This window comes from Oncorhynchus masou, chromosome 21 (genome assembly GCF_036934945.1).
Source record: "Oncorhynchus masou masou isolate Uvic2021 chromosome 21, UVic_Omas_1.1, whole genome shotgun sequence".
NCBI lineage: Eukaryota > Metazoa > Chordata > Actinopteri > Salmoniformes > Salmonidae > Oncorhynchus > Oncorhynchus masou.
In genome coordinates, this window is record NC_088232.1 from 17,400,110 (window position 1) to 17,418,028 (window position 17,919).

Genomic DNA, 17,919 nt, shown 5'->3' on the forward strand with positions numbered 1-17,919 from the left:
AAATGGGTGTTGGTTAAATTGTGATTTTCATGAATGGAGCGAAATTGGAGCAGCAGTTTGTTTTTTCCTACGAGCAAACAAGCAGTTTTAGCGGAAAGGAAATCATGAGCGGGATTTCCAACTGCTCAACTCTGATCTGAACGTAGAAAGTTAGAATGTTATCTAACCTTTCCTGCGAGAGGCCCACGAGACTGTGTCCATCCACACACAGCAACTGGTCCCCAGCAGTTAACCTGCAATCCTGTCCAACACAACAGCATAGAAACACATGTGGAACATAAGATTTGTAATGAGATACCAATGCTGTTCATTCAAATGATGTGAAATGTTATTGCATACTGCATCCAGTCAACAGGCATTATTTAAATTGTACTATAGTTTTCTAACCATTTCTGCTGGTCCTCCTTTGACGATAGACTTGACGTAAATCCCAAGGTTGTCTTGTCCTGCTCCCTGTAGATGGCGCAAAAGATTGACTATTGTCACTGATTGTTGGGTGAATGGATGGATAGATGGATGGATGAATTTATACCTTGGCCGCCACGATGCTGACCCCCATTCCACTGTTCAAGGGTTTCTTCAGTGTAATAGTCACAACCTCAAGTTCTCTATGCAGTGACTAAATTAAAGAAACAGAGAAGAGATCTCAATAAGAAAGAGGTATTAACATTTGAAAAGAGTATGGTAAAAAAATATGGATATGTTTAAAAAGAAAATGCACCGGGTTTGGGTCCTGTGCAAAGAAACTGTTTGCTCGGTTGAAGAAGATAGACCAGGTGCCACCAGACTGGGGGTGAGACATCAGAGTGCAGAGGCCTAAAGGAAGAGAGAGCACATCCTATTTAGATAACTGTTCACAGACACAACACACAACGCATATTGTACAGTGAGTGCATTGTTTTGTGTCATTTGTATCATGCATTTTACTTACAATATAGCCTTTTACCATCCCGGATAATGCCTCTACAAGGCAGATGTTGTATACCAGTTTAGACAAAAGTCATTCTCTGTTGTATATTGAAAGTAATTAGTCAGTTCAGCAAACCTCTTTTTAAAAAGCATGTAGCTACAGTACCTTTGCGGCAGATAGGTTCCAGGAACTCTCTGAAGCCCTGCGGGATGCCATTGACCGTGTCACAGGAGTAGCCTTCCTCAGGGAGCAGGAAGGGCAGGTGGAGGTCTGGCCCCTCCTCCAGCTGGAGGTCCTGCCCTTCACTACACAACAACTCATCAGCACTGGCTTCTGCAGCCGCCACCACCCTGTCAATCACACCCTGAAAGGGCAGAGGAAGAAGACATGAAGGATATTTGAAAACACCTGTGTTTTTGGTTAGACTTTATAAGCCATTATAAATGCTTTATCATTTATTTGATGTTGATTGATATTATTTAAGAAAAATACATATAAAATACATCTACATATAACAATACATATACCCACAGTATGAATTACAATGCATATAATGTTTATAACTGCCCATAAATGTTTAGAAATGTTTACGAACAATTAATTACAAATTTAAGGACTTGGCTAGTACTCACAGGGGCAATGCGGGGCTCGTTGGTATCGTAGAGGTAGCTTGTCATCAGTGTTCGAAGCTGCAAGGAGTTTAACTTGAAGCAGGTATTCTGGATGTTCTCCGAATCTTGCATGGAATACTTGTTCATGGTCAACAGCATTGTTACCTAGAAAATATCCGTCAATCAAATCAACTCTTTACTACCTTGAACCTGATAAGATACACATTTTTATAAATGGCATAGGTTTAGTGGTTGGGCAAACACAGGTCTTGAAAAGGAGATTCTAAATGTCAACTAGAAAAGGTACATTTCCTGTACATCTCTAATGTTGGCTTTATGGTAAATCATACACTGTAGTTGACCAGGGAAACATGGGAAAGTTATACTGCTTTGAAAGTTGATAAACTTGTAAACACACAAGTAGGAGAAAATGCCCTTGAAAGATTTATAAGGAGATTTTCACACTTGCTAGAGAGCTCTTCTTTGTTTACACCCATTCAGCATTGTTCACATCTCTTTAACAATTCACAAGTATGCGCATGTGAGTCAGCTTGGCATTGTCCTCCAGAAATTCGTCTTTCTTCTCCCACTGAGCTTTGTCGATAGCACCAGCTGAATTCAGGGCAGCAATGTTGTTGAGAGTTGTAGCAACACTGTAGCCATTTTCCATAGCTATGTCTTTCCAAAAATCTGCGGTTTAAAAATGGTGTACAATGTACTGACCAGGGAAGCCCCCATTCTGTTATAGACAGAAGCCTGTGACATGACAGACCAATTAGGACTCATCTTGATATTTGGTATTTATTAGGATTCCCATTATCCGCTGCAAAAGTATAAGATACTTTTCCTGGGGTCCACATGAAGCATGACATAATACATAGTACAGAACGTTATTAGTCAAGGACTGAAATACATACAGTACATTTAAAAAGTCACACATAGCATACAGGGGCGGCAGGTAGCCTAGTGGTTAGAGCGTTGGGTGTCACGCCTTGGTCTTAGTATTTTGTGTTTTCGTTAATTAGTTGGTAAATAGTCACAGTTTTTGACCTCTCGTCTGGGGTCAGGCAGGGGTGCCCACTCTCGGCTCTCCTCTTCGTTCTGTACATGGAGCCTCTGGGGGCTGCCATTAGGGCAGACACAGGGGTGGAAGGTTTCAATCAATCAAATTTTATTTGTCACATACACATGGTTAGCAGATGTTAATGCGAGTGTAGCGAAATGCTTGTGCTTCTAGTTCCGACAATGCAGTAATAACCAACAAGTAATCTAACTAACAATTCCTAAACTACTGTCTTATACACAGTGTAAGGGGATAAAGAATATGTACATAAGGATATATGAATGAGTGATGGTACAGAGCAGCATAGGCAAGATACAGTAGATGGTATCGAGTACAGTATATACATATGAGATGAGTATGTAAACAAAGTGGCATAGTTAAAGTGGCTAGTGATACATGTATTACATAAGGATGCAGTCGATGATATAGAGTACAGTATATACGTATGCATATGAGATGAATAATGTAGGGTAAGTAACATTATATAAGGTAGCATTGTTTAAAGTGGCTAGTGATATATTTACATCATTTCCCATCAATTCCCATTATTAAAGTGGCTGGAGTTGAGTCAGTGTCAGTGTGTTGGCAGCAGCCACTCAATGTTAGTGGTGGCTGTTTAACAGTCTGATGGCCTTGAGATAGAAGCTGTTTTCAGTCTCTCGGTCCCAGCTTTGATGCACCTGTACTGACCTCGCCTTCTGGATGATAGCGGGGTGAACAGGCAGTGGCTCGGGTGGTTGATGTCCTTGATGATCTTTATGGCCTTCCTGTAACATCGGGTGGTGTAAGTGTCCTGGAGGGCAGGTAGTTTGCCCCCGATGATGCGTTGTGCAGACCTCACTACCCTCTGGAGAGCCTTACGGTTGAGGGCGGAGCAGTTGCCGTACCAGGCGGTGATACAGCCCGCCAGGATGCTCTCGATTGTGCATCTGTAGAAGTTTGTGAGTGCTTTTGGTGACAAGCCGAATTTCTTCAGCCTCCTGAGGTTGAAGAGGCGCTGCTGCGCCTTCTTCACGATGCTGTCTGTGTGAGTGGACCAATTCAGTTTGTCTGTGATGTGTATGCTGAGGAACTTAAAACTTGCTACTCTCTCCACTACTGTTCCATCGATGTGGATAGGGGGTGTTCCCTCTGCTGTTTCCTGAAGTCCACAATCATCTCCTTAGTTTTGTTGACGTTGAGTGTGAGGTTATTTTCCTGACACCACACTCCGAGGGCCCTCACCTCCTCCCTGTAGGCCGTCTCGTCGTTGTTGGTAATCAAGCCTACCACTGTTGTGTCGTCCACAAACTTGATGATTGAGTTGGAGGCGTGCGTGGCCACGCAGTCGTGGGTGAACATGGAGTACAGGAGAGGGCTCAGAACGCACCCTTGTGGGGCCCCAGTGTTGAGGATCAGCGGGGAGGAGATGTTGTTACCTACCCTCACCACCTGGGGGCGGCCCGTCAGGAAGTCCAGTACCCAGTTGCACAGGGCGGGGTCGAGACCCAGGGTCTCGAGCTTGATGACGAGCTTGGAGGGTACTATGGTGTTGAATGCCGAGCTGTAGTCGATGAACAGCATTCTCACATAGGTATTCCTCTTGTCCAGATGGGTTAGGGCAGTGTGCAGTGTGGTTGAGATTGCATCGTCTGTGGACCTATTTGAGCGGTAAGCAAATTGGAGTGGGTCTAGGGTGTCAGGTAGGGTGGAGGTGATATCGTCCTTGACTAGTCTCTCAAAGCACTTCATGATGACGGAAGTGAGTGCTACGGGGCGGTAGTCGTTTAGCTCAGTTACCTTAGCTTACTTGGGAACAGGAACAATGGTGGCCCTCTTGAAGCATGTGGGAACAGCAGACTGGTATAGGGATTGATTGAATATGTCCGTAAACACACCAGCCAGCTGGTCTGCGCATGCTCTGAGGGCGCGGCTGGGGATGCCGTCTGGGCCTGCAGCCTTGCGAGGGTTAACACGTTTAAATGTTTTACTCACCTCGGCTGCAGTGAAGGAGAGACCGCATTTTTCCGTTGCAGGCAGTGTCAGTGGCACTGTATTGTCCTCAAAGCGGGCAAAAAGTTATTTAGTCTGCCTGGGAGCAAGACATCCTGGTCCGTGACTGGGCTGGATTTCTTCCTGTAGTCCGTGATTGACTGTAGACCCTGCCACATGCCTCTTGTGTTTGAGCCGTTGAATTGGGATTCTACTTTGTCTCTGTACTGACGCTTAGCTTGTTTGATAGCCTTACGGAGGGAATAGCTGCATTGTTTGTATTCAGTCATGTTACCAGACACCTTGCCCTGATTGAAAGCAGTGGTTCGCGCTTTCAGTTTCACGCGAATGCTGCCATCAATCCAAGGTTTCTGGTTAGGGAATGTTTTAATCGTTGCTATGGGAACGACATCTTCAACGCACGTTCTAATGAACTCGCACACCGAATCAGCGTATTCGTCAATGTTGTTATTTGACGCAATACGAAACATGTCCCAGTCCACGTGATGGAAGCAGTCTTGGAGTGTGGAGTCAGCTTGGTCGGACCAGCGTTGGACAGACCTCAGCGTGGGAGCTTCTTTTTTTAGCTTTTGTCTGTAGGTTTGCTGATCCCTGGAAGTGGTGGGCTGCGTGTTAAGATGACGCAGTACGCCGACGACACTTCCTTGCTGTTGTGCAAGGACTCGTGCCTGACAAGGTCCCTTGCCATCTTTGGGGATTTCACCCGAGCGTCGGGAGCAGTTCTGAACCATGCAAAGTCTTCCGTCAAGTTTTTCGGAAGATGGCGCGGTAGAACGGATGTGCCTGGGGGGTTATCTCTCTGTTAAGGGGCCCTGAGGATTCTCGGGGTCCATTTTGAGACCTCCGGCTCAGCGACACTAAACTGGAACATACGTATCGCAGTGGTACAGAGGAAGCTAGCAATGTGGAAAGCTAGGTATTTGTCTTTTATGGGCAAAGTCCTGGTCCTAAAGGTGGATGTGTTGCCGTCTCTTTTGTATTTGGCATACATCTACCCATTGCCGGCTTGTCTGAGGAGGCCTCTAGTGAGGCTTGTGTTTCAGTGTATGTGGAGTGGCAGGTGCGAGTGGGTCGCCAGGGCACGCATGATCTGTCCCATCGGGGAGGGAGGTAGGGGGGTACCACATTTCCCCCTCAAGCTGGACACAATTTTTGTTTCTTTCTTGTTAACGGAGCTTGCTCAGCCAGTGATACACCCGTCCGGTTACCTCCTGCGGGTGTTTTTCTCGTATCAGGCAAGAAGCATAATAGTGTGGTCTAACACGGGTCCTCGGGCGGAACAGCTGCCGTGGCACTTTGGTCATGCGGCCAAGTGGCTGCGTGCGCACCCTGAGGTTGAAGTTGCCCGAGTAGGTTTAGATCATAGGCACCTGTACGAGGAGGTTAGAAAGGCAGGGAGTCCGGCGCCTGTAGTGGGCATCTCGGAAGTGGTCTGGGAGGGAGTGCAGGAGCGGGGTCTGGACAACAGGCTCAAGGACCTGAATTGGTTGAGCCTTCATAAGTGTTTGCCGGTACGTTCCATCTTGTACCGATATAGTTTGGTGCAATCCTCCACCTGTCCAAGATCCTCTTGTGGCAGGGAGGAGACTGTGCGCCATGTCTTTTGGGACTGTGCCTTTGCCGGAGTAGTATGGGCTAGGGCACGGGTGTTGTTAGGTTTGGTGAAGGGGGATTTTGTATTGACGTGGGCCAGGTTAGAGAGGGGTGTAGGGAGAGCGAGAGGGACGGATAGGGACAGGTTTCTGCTCTGGCTTCTCATGAGTCTCTTTAAACGGGGGCTGTGGGAAGCAAGGCAGAACATGGTGAAGACAGGGAGAGATTGGGGGGTGGAAGGGATAGTGAGGAGGGTGGAAAGAGATTTGAGGGGGAGGATGAAGAGGGAGGAGAGGAAGTGGGGGCAGCATGCTGCTCGGGAGAGGTGGAAGGGGGGTTTAGGGCTGGGTGTCATTTAGATTTGTAAGAGGATAGATTAGGGATGGGGAGATAGGGAAAGGTATTTTGTAGGGTGACGGGGAGGGAAGATGCTCCCTGAGGTTTTGTTTGGGGTTTATGTTTAGTTTAATTAGTTTAATTAAAATACCATTATTTGAGTATGTATGTAAATTATGAGTTGTAAAGAATGAATGGTATTGAAGATAATAAATTATTCTTTATTTAAAAAAATAGGCTGTAATTAGGTTTCACGTTCCGTTTTGTTGTTATTTATTTATATCAGTTATTTCATGTACCGCGATTCATTCATTAAAAAACATGAGTAACCACCACGCTGCATTTCGGTCCGACTTTCTTTCGACAAACGAAGAACGCCGTTACAGTTGGGCCAGTAACTGAAATGTTGCTGGATTAAATCCCTGAGGTGACAAGGTAAAAATCTGTCGTTCTCCCCATGAACAAGGCAGTTAACCCACTGTTCTCTGGTTGCCATTGTAAATAAAAAAATGTTCTTAAAACTGACTTGCCTAGTTAAATAAAGGTTAAATTAAAAATATATACACATTAGTACATACACACAATATCTAGTACAGTGCAAAAAAACAAGACAAGATACAGTTGAAGTTGTAAGTTTACATACACTTTGGAAAATACACTTTAAATACACTTTGGCAAAAAACTGGAAATACTTATCTCCCTCACTAGCTTTAAGCACCAACTGTTAGAGCAGCTCACAGATTACTGCACCTGTACATAGCCCATCTATAATTTAGCCCAAACAACTACCTCTCCCCCTACTGTATTTATTTATTTATTTTGCTCCTTTGCACCCCATTATTTCTATTTCTACTTTGCACATTCTTCCACTACAAATCTTCCATTCCAGTGTTTTATTTGCTATATTGTATTTACTTCGCCACCATGACTTTTTTTTAACTTTACCTCCCTTATCTCACCTCATTTTCTCACATTGTATATATACTTATTTTTCTACTGTATTATTGACTGTTTGTTTGTTTTACTCCATGTGTAACTGTGTGTTGTTGTATGTGTCAAACTTTGCTTTATCTTGTGAATGAGAACTTGTTCTCAACTTGCCTACCTGGTTAAATAAAGGTGAAATAAATGTTTTTAAACTAAACTCAGTTTTTCACAATTCCTGACATTTAATTATAGTAATAATTCCCCTGTCTAAGGTCAGTCAGGATCACCACTTTATTTTAAGAATGTGAAATGTCAGAATGATAGTAGAAAGAAGGATTTATTTCAGCTTGTATTTCCTTTCATCACATTCCCAGTGGGTCAGAAGTTAACATACACACAATTAGTATTTGGTAGCATTGCCTTTAAATTGTTTAACTTTGGTCAAACATTTTGGGTAGCCTTCCACAAATTTCCCACAATAAGTTGGGTGAATTTTGGCCCATTCCCCCTGACAGAGCTCTTAAAACTGAGTCAGGTTTGCAGGCTCGCACACACTTGCTCGCACACAATTTTTCAGTTCTGCCCACTCATTTTCTATCAGATTGAGCTCAAGGCTTTGTGATGGCCACTCCAATACCTTGACTTTGTTGTCCTTAAGCCATTTTGCCAAAACTTTGGAAGTATGCTTGGGGTCATTGTCCATTTGGAAAACCCATTTGCAACCAAGCTTTAACTTCCTGACTGATGGCTTGAGATGTTGCTTCAATATATCCACATAATTTTCCATCCTCATGATGCCATCTCTTTTGTGATGTGCACCAGTCCCTCCTGCAGCAAAGCACCCCCACAACATGATGCTGCTACCCCGGGCTTCACGGTTGGGATGGTGTTCTTCGGCTTGCAAGCAACCCCTTTTTTCCTCCAAACATAACGATGGTCATTGTGGCCAAACAGTTCTATTTTTGTTTCATCAGACCAGAGGACATTTCTCCAAAAAGTACGATCTTTGTCCCCATGTGCAGTTGCAAACCGTAGTCTGTTTTTTGTATGGCGGTTTTGGAGCAGTGGCTTCTTCCTTGCTGAACGGCCTTTCAGGTTATGTTGATATAGGACTCGTTTTACTGTGGATATAGATACTTTTGTACCTGTTTCCTCCAGCATCTTCACAGGGTCTTTTGTTGTTGTTCTGGGATTGATTTGGACTTTTCGCACCAAAGTACGTTCATCTCTAGGACACAGAATGCTTTCTTTCCTGAGCGGTATGACGGCTGTGTGGTCTCATGGTGTTTATACTGTACTTGCGTACTATTGTTTGTACAGATGAACATGATACCTTCAGGCATTTGGACATTGCTACCAAGGATGAACCAGACTTGTGGAGGTAAATAAAAAAAAGAATCTGAGGTCTTGGCTGATTTCCTTTGATTTTCCCATGATGTCAAGCAAAGAGGCACTGAGTTTAAAGGTTGACCTTGAAATACATCCACACTCAAATTATGTCAATTAGCCTATCAGAAGCTTCTAAAGCCATGCCATCATTTTCAGACATCAAACTTCCGTCTTCAACTGTATATAAAATGTCTGTCTCTTCACAGTCCCCTTTGTGTTATCTGTTATTTTACACTGGTTTTATTGCTAGTTTGAGTTACCTGGGGTAGCAGAGAGTTCCATGTAGTCATGGCTTTATTTAATACTGTGCGTTTCCCATTATCTGTTCAGGACCTGGGGACTGTGAAGAGACCTCTGGTTGCATGTCTTGTGTTGTACTGATGTGTGTCCGAACTGCTTGCCAACTGTTCCGGTTCCGGGTTGGAGCGAGCGGTCGCATCTACACTTCGGTCCGCAGGTAGTATAACTTTTCATTACATTTTCATTACATTTCATTATAGTACAACGGTTTGATTTGTCTAATCTTAGCAATTTCTTCTTAGCTAGCTACATAGCCGTCTTTGTATCAAAGATAATCGCGCAATTATTGTATTTCGTCGTCCTAACGTAGTCTACACTGCTATCTGCCCAGCAGCTAGCTAACGTCCACCGTCTACCAGCACTGTAGAAACTATTACACTCAACTGAACGACTCGATTAGTGTAGTGTTAGCTAGCTACATAGTTGTCTTTGCTGTCTTCGTATCCAAGATAATTGTGTAGTTTAGAGTGTGTAGACTTAGAGTGATTATCTTAATTTACCGAGGTTAGCTAGCCAGCTATTTGTCGTCCTTAACGTAGGAGATACTGCTAGCTAGCTAGCCAACAGCTAGCCAACGTCTACCGAATTGAACTTCAACTACGCGGTCAACATACCGCAACGCTCCACAGGTAGTATCACATTTTCATTTCACTTCATTACAGTACAACGGTTTGATTTGTTTGATCGTAGCTAGCTAGCTACATAGCCGTCTTTGTATCTAAGACAATTGTGTAGTCTAGAGCGATTTTCTAGGTTAGCTAGCCAGCTATTGTTGTTCTTTTAACGTAACGTAACGTAATCAACACTGCTAGCTAGCCAGCTAGCCCCCGAATAGCAGCACTGTAGAAACTATTACAATCGACGGAACGACTTGATTAGTGTAGTGTCAACAACGCAGCCACTGCCAGCTAGCCTACAAAGTCAACAACGCAGCCACTGCCAGCTAGCCTACTCCAGCAGTACTGTATCATTTCAATCATTTTAGTCAATAAGATTCTTGCTACGTAAGCTTAACTTTCTGAACATTCGAGACGTGTAGTCCACTTGTCATTCCAATCTCCTTTGCATTAGCGTAGCCTCTTCTGTAGCCTGTCAACTATGTGTCTATCTATCCCTGTTCTCTCCTCTCTGCACAGACCATACAAACGCTCCACACCGCGTGGCCGCGGCCACCCTAATCTGGTGGTCCCAGCGCGCACGACCCACGTGGAGTTCCAGGTCTCCGGTAGCCTCTGGGACTGCCGATCTGCGGTCAACAAGGCAGAGTTCATCTCAGCCTATGCCTCCCTCCAGTCCCTCGACTTCTTGGCACTGACGGAAACATGGATCACCACAGATAACACTGCTACTCCTACTGCTCTCTCTTCGTCCGCCCACGTGTTCTCGCACACCCCGAGAGCTTCTGGTCAGCGGGGTGGTGGCACCGGGATCCTCATCTCTCCCAAGTGGTCATTCTCTCTTTCTCCCCTTACCCATCTGTCTATCGCCTCCTTTGAATTCCATGCTGTCACAGTTACCAGCCCTTTCAAGCTTAACATCCTTATCATTTATCGCCCTCCAGGTTCCCTCGGAGAGTTCATCAATGAGCTTGATGCCTTGATAAGCTCCTTTCCTGAGGACGGCTCACCTCTCACAGTCCTGGGCGACTTTAACCTCCCCACGTCTACCTTTGACTCATTCCTCTCTGCCTCCTTCTTTCCACTCCTCTCCTCTTTTGACCTCACCCTCTCACCTTCCCCCTACTCACAAGGCAGGCAATACGCTCAACCTCATCTTTACTAGATGCTGTTCTTCCACTAACCTCATTGCAACTCCCCTCCAAGTCTCCGACCACTACCTTGTATCCTTTTCCCTCTCGCTCTCATCCAACACTTCCTACACTGCCCCTACTCGGATGGTATCGCGCCGTCCCAACCTTCGCTCTCTCTCCCCCGCTACTCTCTCCTCTTCCATCCTATCATCTCTTCCCTCTGCTCATACCTTCTCCAACCTATCTCCTGATTCTGCCTCCTCAACCCTCCTCTCTTCCCTTTCTGCATCCTTTGACTCTCTATGTCCCCTATCCTCCAGGCCGGCTCGGTCCTCCCCTCCCGCTCCGTGGCTCGACGACTCATTGCGAGCTCACAGAACAGTGCTCCGGGCAGCCGAGCGGAAATGGAGGAAAACTCGCCTCCCTGCGGACCTGGCATCCTTTCACTCCCTCCTCTCTACATTTTCCTCCTCTGTCTCTGCTGCTAAAGCCACTTTCTTCCACTTTAAATTCCAAGCATCTGCCTCTAACCCTAGGAAGCTCTTTGCCACCTTCTCCTCCCTCCTGAATCCTCCTCCCCCTCCCCCCTCCTCCCTCTCTGCAGATGACTTCGTCAACCATTTTGAAAAGAAGGTCGACGACATCCGATCCTCGTTTGCTAAGTCAAACGACACCGCTGGTTCTGATCACACTGCCCTACCCTGTGCTCTGACCTCTTTCTCCCCTCTCTCTCCAGATGAAATCTCGCTTCTTGTGACGGCCGGCCGCCCAACAACCTGCCCGCTTGACCCTATCCCCTCCTCTCTTCTCCAGACCATTTCCGGAGACCTTCTCCCTTACCTCACCTCGCTCATCAACTCATCCCTGACCGCTGGCTACGTCCCTTCCGTCTTCAAGAGAGCGAGAGTTGCACCCCTTCTGAAAAAACCTACACTCGATCCCTCCGATGTCAACAACTACAGACCAGTATCCCTTCTTTCTTTTCTCTCCAAAACTCTTGAACGTGCCGTCCTTGGCCAGCTCTCCCGCTATTTCTCTCAGAATGACCTTCTTGATCCAAATCAGTCAGGTTTCAAGACTAGTCATTCAACTGAGACTGCTCTTCTCTGTATCACGGAGGCGCTCCGCACTGCTAAAGCTAACTCTCTCTCCTCTGCTCTCATCCTTCTAGACCTATCGGCTGCCTTCGATACTGTGAACCATCAGATCCTCCTCTCCACCCTCTCCGAGTTGGGCATCTCCGGCGCGGCCCACGCTTGGATTGCGTCCTACCTGACAGGTCGCTCCTACCAGGTGGCGTGGCGAGAATCTGTCTCCTCGCCACGCGCTCTCACCACTGGTGTCCCCCAGGGCTCTGTTCTAGGCCCTCTCCTATTCTCGCTATACACCAAGTCACTTGGCTCTGTCATAACCTCACATGGTCTCTCCTATCATTGCTATGCAGACGACACACAATTAATCTTCTCCTTTCCCCCTTCTGATGACCAGGTGGCGAATCGCATCTCTGCATGTCTGGCAGACATATCAGTGTGGATGACGGATCACCACCTCAAGCTGAACCTCGGCAAGACGGAGCTGCTCTTCCTCCCGGGGAAGGACTGCCCGTTCCATGATCTCGCCATCACGGTTGACAACTCCATTGTGTCCTCCTCCCAGAGCGCTAAGAACCTTGGCGTGATCCTGGACAACACCCTGTCGTTCTCAACTAACATCAAGGCGGTGGCCCGTTCCTGTAGGTTCATGCTCTACAACATCCGCAGAGTACGACCCTGCCTCACACAGGAAGCGGCGCAGGTCCTAATCCAGGCACTTGTCATCGCCCGTCTGGATTACTGCAACTCGCTGTTGGCTGGGCTCCCTGCCTGTGCCATTAAACCCCTACAACTCATCCAGAACGCCGCAGCCCGTCTGGTGTTCAACCTTCCCAAGTTCTCTCCACGTCACCCCGCTCCTCCGCTCTCTCCACTGGCTTCCAGTTGAAGCTCGCATCCGCTACAAGACCATGGTGCTTGCCTACGGAGCTGTGAGGGGACGGCACCGCAGTACCTCCAGGCTCTGATCAGGCCCTACACCCAAACAAGGGCACTGCGTTCATCCACCTCTGGCCTGCTCGCCTCCCTACCACTGAGGAAGTACAGTTCCCGCTCAGCCCAGTCAAAACTGTTCGCTGCTCTGGCCCCCCAATGGTGGAACAAACTCCCTCACGACGCCAGGACAGCGGAGTCAATCACCACCTTCCGGAGACACCTGAAACCCCACCTCTTCAAGGAATACCTAGGATAGGATAAAGTAATCCTTCTCACCCCCCTTAAATGATTTAGATGCACTATTGTAAAGTGGCTGTTCCACTGGATGTCAGAAGGTGAATTCACCAATTTGTAAGTCGCTCTGGATAAGAGCGTCTGCTAAATGACTTAAATGTAAATGTAAATGTAAATGTATGAACACTGCTGCAACTTCTGCACACTCTAGAAGCTCAGATGCAATAATTTAATAACCAACGTTTCAACAGACAAGCTGCCCTCATCAGAGTTCGGGGTTCGGTAACTTCAACACATCAATACCTCTCTTCAACTTTCCTCAACGTTCCCTCTGTGTACATCTAAGTGTGATACGTGCTGCTTTGTTCTGGACCAACTGTCCTTCTTTGCCGCACATGACCACACAGCTGGGCAGTAGTCCAGGTGCGACAAAACTAGGGCTTGTAGGACCTGTCTGTTCAACTAAGATGTCAAGAAGGCAGAGCAACACCCTATCATGGACAGACCTCTTCCCATTTTAGCAACCATTGATTCTATATGTTTTGACCATGAAAGCTCGCTATCTTGGGTTACACCAAGCAGTTTTATCCCTTCAACTTGCTCATTAGCCATATTATTCAATAATTGTCACGTTCTGACCATCGTTCGTGTGTGTTTTCCTTGTTTTAGTGTTGGTCAGGACGTGAGCTGGGTGGGCATTCTATGTTGTGTGTCTGGTTTGTCTATTTCTATGTTTGGCCTGATATTGTTCTCAATCAGAGGCAGGTGTTAGTCATTGTCTCTGATTGGGAACCATATTTAGGTAGCCTGTTTTGTTTTGGGTTTTGTGGGTGATTGTTCCTGTCTTTGTGTTTGTGGCACCAGATAGGACTGTTTTTTTTTCTTGTTTTGTAGATTGTTGTACTTTCATCTTTATTAAAGATGTACAAAACTAACCACGCTGCATTTTGGTCCGCCTCTCTTTCCCCAGAAGAAAACCATTACAATAATAGATCTAAACAAGGTTTAGCATCGAGCGAGTGATTTGTCTGAAATTATGCTTTTAGTTTTTTTGATATTTAGCACCAGCCACCCATTCTAAAACGGACTTGATCTCTATGTTAAATGTCTCAGTTATTTATTTTACTGTTGCAGCCGACATGTATACTGTTGAGCCGTCAGTTTACAAAGACACACAGACTTTATTCAAGGTCAGTGAAAAGTCATTTGTAAAAACAGAAAACGATAATGGCCCTAGCCAGATGCCCTGCGGTACACCATATTCAACTGAATTTGCATGAGAGAATTCCATTTATGAAAACCCTCTGTTCTATTAGATACAGTAGGTAACTTGCAATCGATAATAAGGCAGAGGATGCAAATCCATAACACTTAAGTTTTTCAGCAATAGGTTATGATCAATGACATCAAAAGCTGTACTAAAGTCTAACAAAACAGCTGCCACAATCTTCTTTCAGCCAATCATCAGTCATTTGTGTCAGTGCCCTTCCCTATAAGAGTGCCCTTCCCTATAAGCATGCTGAAAGTCTGTTTTCTGTAAAATAACTTTGTCTTAGTTACATTTTTGATGGAGAAATTGCTCTTTGCTGAGAAGCAATTTTTGTTTCTTTTTGACCATTTGAATTTAAAACAAACAGTACTTAATTGTTACCCAGAAATGATTTGATATTGAGATTAAAAATGGCTGCATTGGACCTTTAAACAGCCCTACTGTGACATAAGAACGAGCTTAATTCCCACCTTGAGGAATTTAGAAACATTTGACTAACCTGGTCAAATAAACTAAAATAAAGTCACCCACCTGTATGATGCGGCTGAGGTGGCAGTCTGCGGCCAGCTCCAGACCTTGCCTCTCTGCCCAGTCCTCCACCAGGCTAAGCCTCTGGCGGAGGATGGCCCCCCAGTAGTTGGACCTAAGGCCCAGAGAGCAGGCCTCTCCCTGGGGGCTGGGGCTCAGCAGCCTGTTGAATCAAATCAAACATGATTTAAACTGCATTTAAAATGACACACTTTACAATACAATCATGAAAAACAAGGAGATTAAAACAAGACAAAGAAATAAAAGAGATTAATAAAAGAACATGAAACAAAAAAGATGAGTAAAATATTGGTGATTAAAGGTCAGGCTAAAAGGGTGGGTTTTCAAAATGTGATTTAAAAGCCTCAACTCCTATATGTCTGCCTCTCTCACCTGTTGAGGAGCCAGGCACTGATGGAGTGGAAGAGTTGGGAGAAAAGCTGGATGGTGAGGGCAGCGTTGACTCGACAGCGACGCAGCAGAGACATGGCACCCATCAAGGTTTGCAGTACGCCCTCTGGTGGAGGGAGGATCGATAGACAAAAGGTTTTGAAACAAACTTTTTTTTAAACATTGAAAATAAGCACACTTGTGTTGATTTCCATGCTAATATGATTGTTCTATATCTACTGGATCAAAACTAACATATGGAAGCTGCGGGTTAAAACAAAAAAAGTTAAAGGTTATAACTAGATTGTGTTGTGGTTAACATTCATGGTGTACCTATTCCTGCAGGTGATTGACTCCCCTCAGGATAAATAAGGAATTCTGGCAAGTGTCTGCTCAGATCAGTCAGCAGACACTGAGTCAAACACCTTGAGGAACAAAAGACAGAAAGACAGACAGACAGGGGGGCAGGGGGCTTTATCAATACTGTACATCAGGACTGATGAGGGAAGATCACTTATGTGCTCAGTTCACAGTAGAACAGCAGCTACAATCCTTATTTACTGAATTCCTTATTTACTGAAGTCAGAGTAAATTACATAGATTAGAAGAGATAAGAAGTGCTATATGTAATGTCTTACTTGAAAGCTTTGTACACCAGGTGTGCCAGGTTCTCCTGAGCCTGCAGAGTGATGGGGCTTAGATCTCTGTCCTGCTTTAGGAAGTTCAGGAGCTCTGAGGCATTGGCCATCCAGAAGGCTACAGCACCAGCTATGGACTTCTGCTTCTGGAAGGGAGAGAGAGAAAGACCAAGATGGAATAAATATGGACATTTTATAAGCCTTATTATGAGACATTATAAAGTGTCATGCATGCTTGTAACAAGTTATCAAGCATTATAAACTGGGTGGTTCGAGCCTGAATGCTGATTAGCTAACAGCCGTGGTATATTTATTTTATTTATTAGGATCCCCATTAGCCGATGACAATGGCGACAGCTAATCTTGCTGGGGTCTGACACATAATGAAAAATAATTACAGACAAAAGACTTTACAATTTACATACATTTTTTTAAATGAACATGTAGTGTGTGTGTGTGTGTTTGAATCTATCAGTTACACATACATGTTAGTACATATACAACAAGTAGGTCACATGGGGAGACATTGTCCTGCGAGGTGTTGATTGATTTGTTTTTTGTTGTTCACTTGCCCTATAAAAGATGGAAGGGAGTTCCATGCACTCATGGCTCTGTATAATACTGTATGTTTCCTTGAATTTGTTCTGGACTTGGGGATTGCGAAAAGACTCCTGGTGGCATATCTGGTGGGGTAGTTGTGTGTGTCAGTGCTGTGTGTAAGTTGACTAGCAAACAATTTGGAATTTCCAATACAATAATGTTTCTTAGAAAAACAAGATGTGACGCAACTCTTAGCTAAGAGAGACTGGCATGCATAGTATCGCTGCATATTGCTGTGGTAGCCATGCTGGTTAAGTGTGCCTTGAATTCTAAATAAATAGCAGACAGTGTCACCATTGTGGCTCACGTGTGGTTCACGCATGTGTGGTTCACGGTGGGAACCACACATGCAGAGATAATCCTATTCTGCGTCTCACGGCGGTTGGAACCAAAAAAATCTAATTTGGATTCATCAGACCAAAGGACAGATTTCCACCGGTCTAATGTATAATGCTCATGTTTCTTGGCCAAAGCAAGTCTCTTCTTATTACTGGTGTCCTTTAGTAGTGGTTTCTTTGCACCAATTCAACCATAAAGGCCTGATTCATGCAGTCTCTTCTGAACAGTTCATGTTGAGATGTGTCTGTTACTTGAACTCTGTGAAGCATTTATTTTGGCTGCAATGTCTGAGGCTAGTAACTCTAATAAACATATCCTCTGCAGCAGAGATAACTCTGGGTCTTCGTTTCCAATGGTGGTCCTCATGAGAGCCAGTTTCATCATAGCGCTTGATGGATTTTGCGACTGCGCTTGAAGAAACTTTTAAAGTTCTTGAGATTTTCCGGACTGACTGACCTTAATGTCTTAAAGGAATGATGGACTGTCATTTCTCTGCTTATTTGAGCTGCTCTTGCCATAATATGGACTTGGTCTTACCAAATACGGCTATCTTCTGTATACCACCCCTACCTTGTCACAACACAACTGATTGACTTAAACGCATTAAGAAGGAAACAAATCCACAAATTCACTGTTAACAAGGCACATCTGTTAATTGAATGCATTCAAGGTGGCGACCTCTTGAAGCTGGTTGAGAGAATGCCAAGAGTGTGCAAAGCTGTCATCAAGGCAAATGGTGGCTACTTTGAATAATCACAAATATTAAATATATTTTGAATTTGTTTAACACTTTGTTGGTTACAGCTTTTTTCCATCTACGTAACATTGCAAAAATCAGAAACTTTCTGTCCAAAAATGATGCAGAAATCCATGCTTTTGTCACTTCTAGGTTAGACTACTGCAATGCTCTACTTTCCGGCTACCCGGATAAAGCACTAAATAAACTTCAGTTAGTGCTAAATACAGCTGCTAGAATCCTGACTAGAACCAAAAAATTTGATCATGTTACTCCAGTGCTAGCC

At 44.9% G+C, this 17,919-nt stretch overlaps 1 protein-coding gene across 1 annotated transcript in view; it reads right to left on the reverse strand.

Moving 5' to 3' along the window:
- The window catches only part of LOC135507450 (afadin-like), a 40,939-nt gene that overhangs the window by 10,107 nt on the left and 12,913 nt on the right, over nucleotides 1-17,919 (reverse strand). The window contains exons 7-16 of the mRNA XM_064926986.1: nucleotides 15,959-16,104; nucleotides 15,654-15,745; nucleotides 15,324-15,447; nucleotides 14,934-15,093; nucleotides 1,543-1,686; nucleotides 1,076-1,274; nucleotides 718-816; nucleotides 533-618; nucleotides 388-453; nucleotides 168-241 (exon numbers count right to left, since the gene is read on the reverse strand). Coding sequence (XP_064783058.1) covers nucleotides 168-241; nucleotides 388-453; nucleotides 533-618; nucleotides 718-816; nucleotides 1,076-1,274; nucleotides 1,543-1,686; nucleotides 14,934-15,093; nucleotides 15,324-15,447; nucleotides 15,654-15,745; nucleotides 15,959-16,104 — 1,190 coding nt within the window. The remainder of the gene's footprint in view (nucleotides 1-167; nucleotides 242-387; nucleotides 454-532; nucleotides 619-717; nucleotides 817-1,075; nucleotides 1,275-1,542; nucleotides 1,687-14,933; nucleotides 15,094-15,323; nucleotides 15,448-15,653; nucleotides 15,746-15,958; nucleotides 16,105-17,919) is intronic.